The sequence below is a fragment of the Priapulus caudatus genome, unplaced genomic scaffold (genome assembly GCF_000485595.1).
Source record: "Priapulus caudatus unplaced genomic scaffold, Priapulus_caudatus-5.0.1 Scaffold568, whole genome shotgun sequence".
NCBI classification, from domain to species: domain Eukaryota; kingdom Metazoa; phylum Priapulida; class Priapulimorpha; order Priapulimorphida; family Priapulidae; genus Priapulus; species Priapulus caudatus.
This window is the reverse complement of record NW_014577629.1, coordinates 179,557-185,969: the sequence shown is the minus strand read 5'-3', so window position 1 is coordinate 185,969 and position 6,413 is coordinate 179,557. Positions and strand designations below refer to the sequence as shown.

General features: G+C 49.8%; 1 protein-coding gene across 1 annotated transcript in view; it reads left to right on the top strand.

Moving 5' to 3' along the window:
• The window catches only part of LOC106811723 (unconventional myosin-Ib-like), a gene marked incomplete at its 5' end in the record, with an annotated part of 21,533 nt that extends 15,120 nt beyond the window's left edge, over positions 1 to 6,413 (top strand). The window contains 3 exons of the mRNA XM_014815430.1: positions 96 to 188; positions 5,023 to 5,150; positions 5,498 to 6,413. Coding sequence (XP_014670916.1) covers positions 96 to 188; positions 5,023 to 5,150; positions 5,498 to 5,624 — 348 coding nt within the window. The remainder of the gene's footprint in view (positions 1 to 95; positions 189 to 5,022; positions 5,151 to 5,497) is intronic.

The window sequence follows — 6,413 nt, the reverse complement described above, 5'->3', positions numbered from 1 at the left end:
TTTAATGTCCTTTACTATTCACCTTACATGTAGCTCTCTGTACATTCTGTTGCGTTTATGATTTCGCTTCAACGTTGGCCTTGTTTGATTTGCAGGAAAAGCAAAAAGTTGACATGTACCGGAACGTGCCACACAAGGACGTCATGGCTGGGAAGACCTGGAACGGCTTATTGCCAACTAGCGGAACCGTACAGGCCGCTGCGAACAGCAAAGGTCACGGCGAATTTTTTCTAGCGTAGATAAATCGTGTCCTATTGATTAATTGTCGCCGTACTGTGACGAGAGAGGCCGGATTTTAGGCTATGCGACAGGCAAAGGTTGCAAAGATTGAGTGCGGCGGTATTTATAGAACCAGCAGCTCTTGTGGAGGACATTGCTTAACCCCCTCTTCCCAGCCGATCCCTATGTAGTATAGGTGGTACTGCTGGAATCATTCATATCCTGGGCAAGTGGTGCATGCTGCAAGAGGGGTGTGACAGCAGTTAAAGGGTGAAGGATAAGCATGTTTACATACACATTGTAGACCTTTGATGTCGGATACTGAAACACTTGTGGAAGTGGTGCTTGCGTGCGTATGCCTGATTGTCTTTCCTACGATTGCTGTGCATGGTGTGCGTCCGCTGTGTGATTATGGAGGGATTGTGAGAGCAAGCAAGTTATGAGGGAGTATATACACTCAATTACCCCCCCCCCACACACACAACACACAACCACCGTGTAATCAGGAGGCTGCCATATACTAGCGTTTTTTAACCTATGGCTCTCACTTTCAATGATAGATGCATGTTAAACTAACTGGCAGTAAAATTGCTCTTCCGATGCGGCATTCCTAAAGGACTGTCGTGGTCACACGTTATGCAACAAGCGTTGAAGAATGCATGTTTCTACGTGCTGTTACAGCAACCACTAGTCGTCTAAAGCTGTGACTTTACCAATTGAATTAGGATTTGCACGATCCATTTTTTTACGTTTAATTGACTGGCAGAAAGAAAGTGTGTGTTTTTTGACTTTTGATTTTTGATAAGTGCCTAATTAGAATATTATAGTATCCATTAATTAGTCAAATTTTGGGAAATATAGTTCCAGACCTGTCTTTCCTCGTGGTAAATGTGGACTTTGATGCAATGAGAGTGCTGTGTATACTCAAAAACCTTTATTGGCATAACGTGTTAACTAAAGAAACCCAAAAAGGCTGGCCCTTTTCTAGATAAATGTCTACATTCTACAGATATGGTTTCACTTTAAATAACAATCACTCGAGGGGAAACGCGTTGGCGTCAGTCTTTATAGACAGCCAAGAAGGACAGGCTGTAAAATCGTAAGAGTGCGGCTAACACAGGTTGAACATGTCATCTACATCTAGCTCACGCTAGTACACATCCTGGACGATCGTCGTCATGTCTCCCCCACATTTGATGGTCTCTGTAAGGTCATTGCATATGCGTTTTCTGGTTTGCCTCACTTCGTGCTGCGCTTATCTAACGTCTTCCGCTGGGTATACATTCATCCCAGTTGTTCTTACATTGTCTGCGCTGCTTTGCGTCGTCTAACGCTTTCCTAACTACCGCGCGGGGTTGCTGCGTTTTTGCCTCGCTGTCTGCGCTTGGAATACCATCTGTCGTGTTGCCTTACGTCGTCCGCGTGGATGCTGGCATCTTCTTTGTGTTGCCTTTAGCATCTTCTTTGTGGGCCTTTTCCGCGTCTTTTCTGTGTGTGCCTTACCTATTCTTGGGCCTACATCTTTTTGTGGGCCTTTGGGTCGTCTGTGCTTTCGTGCCTTATCGGCTGCCGCTGTGCCTTACAATGCATCGGCTGCGTAGCTTCGGCCGTTACATCGCCGTAGAGAGCCAACACAGCAATGAGTCCGCGCAGCAGTCTGTAGCTAGGGGTGCGTTGGCGTGACACGCTCGTGTCGATAGGTCCCCCTTGTATATATATATTAGCGCTGCTGTCGCTGGACTGCCTGCGTCGCGCAACAACTCGCCCAGGCACACACTGCTCTTCTTCCTGCGCATAGCGCACTGGGTACATTATAGCGCATTGCGGTATTTTTGTGTGCCTGAATGGCCAAACCTAAATATGCCAGCCATTCTAACCCGCACTTGCAGCCCGCATTCTGGCTCGTGTTCGAGTTTATTGGATGGCGTCATTCGCGCGGTCGGGAAGCATTGAGTAAATTAGCGTTAGCGCTCGTCCGCCTCCGTAGTTTTTGCCTTACATACGCGCTGCTTGTTAAGGCAAGCGATTGCATATGCATACCGCGGCGAGGTAAGAGGTGGAAGTAAGGAAGGGCTAGAGGGAAAATGAGGGAAGCAGTGGAGGTCCTATGGCGCAAGGAGGGGTCTGTGATATTGGATGGTAAGGGTAAATAGCAAGAATTGTCGAGATCTACTGAATAGAAACACAGGAAAGATAGCTCAAGGTTGCTCAATGGGAAACATTCGTTGTCTGGTGTTGATCACAGAATGATATCCGTCGCTGCTACAGCTGTCACCTTATTTACAGCTGCCGCCCCTTGGTAGTGTTCAGCGTGCTATATTTCTGCAGGAGAGCGTGTAACCTGTTGGACAAACCTACTAAAGACTGAGCCGGCGCTGGCTGTTAAACTACTCGGGGTAACAGTTAGGTGGTGTGGGTGTATTGAACATGGTATGCGCAGCCAGTTGAGCCTGCAGTTCATTTTTGAAACTGGATCAATACGTGCCTCGCTGCGCCGCCACCGCTGCACTGTAGTGCCAAAAGACATCGGCGTGCACAGCCATCTGTCGACGCTGAAGTAATCAGAAATTGAGCAGTTTCGCGTAACACCATTGTTAGCTCGTGTAATTTGTAACGTTATACAGGTGACAAAAACCTAAGGTGGCAAGCGTTAAGGCTTGTACTGTATGACAGTGGTATACCAACAGCCTCAAACCGGGAGACACCGCCGGGTATGGTCGTAGGCAGAATTAGCGGGTGAACCTATTGCATGCGTTGGAAGTAAAGGATGAGGCCATCCAGGTGGTGGGTAGGGAGGAGTCTGTGTGGGTCGGGGGCTGCCCATTAAAATTGCAAAGCTACATCTGTATAGCGGGAGGCGAATGTGGTGGTGGAGGAGGAGGAGAGGAGGAGAGGAGGTGGAGGAGAGGAGGGGGAGACGGTGGGGCAGAGAAGGTCGGTGGAGGAGGAGGGGGAGGAACGGCGGAGAGGAGGAGGTGGAGGGTGGATGAGGAGAGCGAGGAGAGGTGAGGAGGAGGAGAGGGGGAAAGGTAGCGATGAGGCGCAGGTGGTGGAGGAGGAGGAGAGGAGGAGAAGGTGGAGGGGAGGGGAGTGTGAGGTAGAGAGGTAGAGGCGACCGTCTCTACTCACTCATCGCTCCACCTTCTCTCTCCCTCCTCATCTCCCCTCTCATACTCCTCCGTCAACCTCCTCCTCCTCCATTCTCCACCTCTCCCCTCTTTCCCACTCCTTCTCCGCCCCTTCTCCCCAGTTCTCCCCGCTCTCCTTCTCATTCTCCTACCCTCCTACTCCACGCATGCTCATCCTTATCTCTTCTCCTCTTCCACCTCCTCTCCTCCTCCTCCTCCTCCTTCCTCTCTCACGCACGCACCTTTCTCCCCTCCTTCCAGCACTGGCCCTCGCCTATCTCTCCTTCTCTACCTCCTCCACCGTCTTCTTCTGCTCCTCCTTCCTCTCCTCTCCTCTCCACCTCCTTTTTTCTCCCCTTCTCCCTCCACACCTTCTTCCCTCCTCCTCTACCTTTCTCACTTAGTCTCCTAACTCCTGCCTGTCCTCCTCCTCCCTCCTCCTCCCACCTCTCCCCCGCCTCCTCCCGCCACTTCTCCCCCTCTCCTCAAACCCCTTCTCCCTACGTTTCTCCCCCCTCCTCCTCGCTCCCACTCATCTCACTGTTCTCCTCTCCTCCTCTCTCCTGCCTCTTCCACGGCTCCTCTGCTCTCTCCTCCTACTCCTAGCTTCCACCATTCTCCCCTCCTCCTCCTACCTCCACTTCTCCCCCCCTACTTCCTCCTCCTCCACCTATCTCCCCTCCTCATCCCTGCCACCAATAATTCTCCCACCTTTCCCCCCTCTCCACCACCGTCTTCCTTTCTCACTCGACCTCCTGCCTGTGATCACTGTTCAACCAATGAATAATAAAGTGGCGTGTAAATGTCCGGGGGGTAAATGTCCGGGGTAATTGGCGGGGGTAATTGGTCCGGGGGGGTAAGAAATGTCCGTGTGGTAAATGTCGGGGGTATTTGTCCGGGGGGGTAAATTGTCCGGGAGGCAATTGTCCGGGGGGTAATGTCCGGGGGTAAATGTCGGGGTGGTAATTGTCCGGGGGGTAATTGTCGCGGGGGGTAAATGTCGCGGGGTAAATTGTCGGGGTAATTGTCGGGGGGTAAACTGTCGGGAGGCAATTGTCCGGGGGGTAAATGTCGCGGTGATGATAATTGTCCGGGGGTGGTAATTGTCGCGGGGCGGTAAATGTCCGCGGGTAATTGTCGCAGGTCGGTGTTGATTCCCGGGTGAATGGCATCTGGGAGTAAATGCCCCCGGGGGGGCGGGGGTAATTGTCGCGGGGGGTAATTGTCCGGGGGGGTAAATGTCGCGGGGGTGATTGTCCGGGGGGTGATTGTCGGGGGTTAAATGTCCTGGGGCGTAATTGTCCGGGGAGGTAAATGTTCGCGGGGGGTAATTGTCCGGGGAGTAATGTCGGGGTAATTGTCGGGGAGTAAATGTTCCGGGGGGTAATTGTCTGGGGGTAAAATGGCAGGTGGGGGTAAATGGCGGGGAGGGGGGTAATTCGGTAGGGGGGTGATTCGTCGGGGGGGGTATTGTCCATAGAACCGTATTTATAGTCTTTTCCACTTTAAGGAGATAAGTGGATCTAACCCTTGTGTAGAGAGAAAGGGCGAGCGACAAGAGAAATAGAGAGAGAGAGAGAGAGAGAGAGAGAGAGAGAGAGAGAGCGAGAGAACGAGAGAATGAGAGGAGAGAGTTAACTTCTCTGTAATGGACGCCTCCTCTTTTGCTTCTTAGAGCGAGGCGACTAAGAAGAAAGGAGACTTCATTCTGGAGAGCAACCACGTGATCGAGATGGTCGCCAAGATGTTTCTGCTCATCATTAATGCCAATGGCAAGCCACCGGAGATGGTGGTAGCTAGCGAGTACGTGTACCCATCTATCCCCCATCTCTCGCTTCATCCATCCAACCATCCATCCAGTCATCAATCCAACCATCCATCCGTCCACTTGCCCGCAATACTACAGATTAAATGCAAACCTGATTTTGCCACTGATGTAAAGTTCGCTATTCAAGTAAACATTCGCGAGCCTGACATTGACCTGTGACCTTGACCCGCGACTTTGACCTGTGACCTGTGACATTAACCTGTGATTTAGACCCGTGACCTTGACATTAACTTGTGACCTGTGTCGGCTCTTGAGATGACAATGAATGTGACTACGCTAAAAAATAACCTCTTTGTCTTGCATCTTCTTTCCCTGCTGCTAGATTTCAGGCCAACTTTAACGGCACCATGGTAAACATGATCTTCAAGTTGGAGGACAACTTTCCGGACATCCCTCCCGGATACGTCAGGATCAACCGGAAGGGCAATCGCATGGAGATTCTTATATGATGAAGGCATTCTCTAGCAATTCTAATCGACTGAGAAGAGAGGAGAGGATATGAGAAAAGAGAAGAGGAGAGGAGAGGAAATTATTAATGTGCCGAGTTTGTCATACGAAATATGTTATATCATCCAATTAATGATTTATTCTTTAATAATTAATCGATTAATTAGATGCATTATCTTATAGGTGGCGCTTTACACACTAGTGCACATTAGCGAATAAATGTACTTTTATTTCAGTATCACAATCTTTTTGATCGTTATAGGAAATATTTTAGGTATGGTACGCATATATCGATGACGTGTCAATATTCACTCTGTTTTTTTCTTCACTGTATATTCTGATTAGATCGTGTCATGTGAAGGCGCCATTTTGTTTTTGTTTTGTTTGTGCCACTGACGTCACCAAGGCGGCTACGCGATGGTGTTGGCAAAGTGCCAATGCCCTGCTGCGATGAGTCACTAGTTGTTTTTTTACCGAGAGACGGTCATGTTTACTTGTCGACGTAGCGCCGAAAAAAAACTTCGTGATCAAATCACAGGTTCCGAAATCCTTGTGTAGATGGAGCCACCGTATTCGTCAGTCTTTCATATCTGTTTTTTAGTATCGGCGGAGAAACGCGCGCGTAGAGGTCGCCGGTAGGGGGCGCTCGTTGTCAACAGGCGTTCTGTGATTTTGTAACAGTTGTACAAAACAACAAGATATCGTGGCTCTTCCGCATTGTAACATAGAGAGAGGGAGAGAGTGAGAGAGAGAGAGAGTGAGAAAGAGAGAGAGAGAGAGAGAGAGAGAGA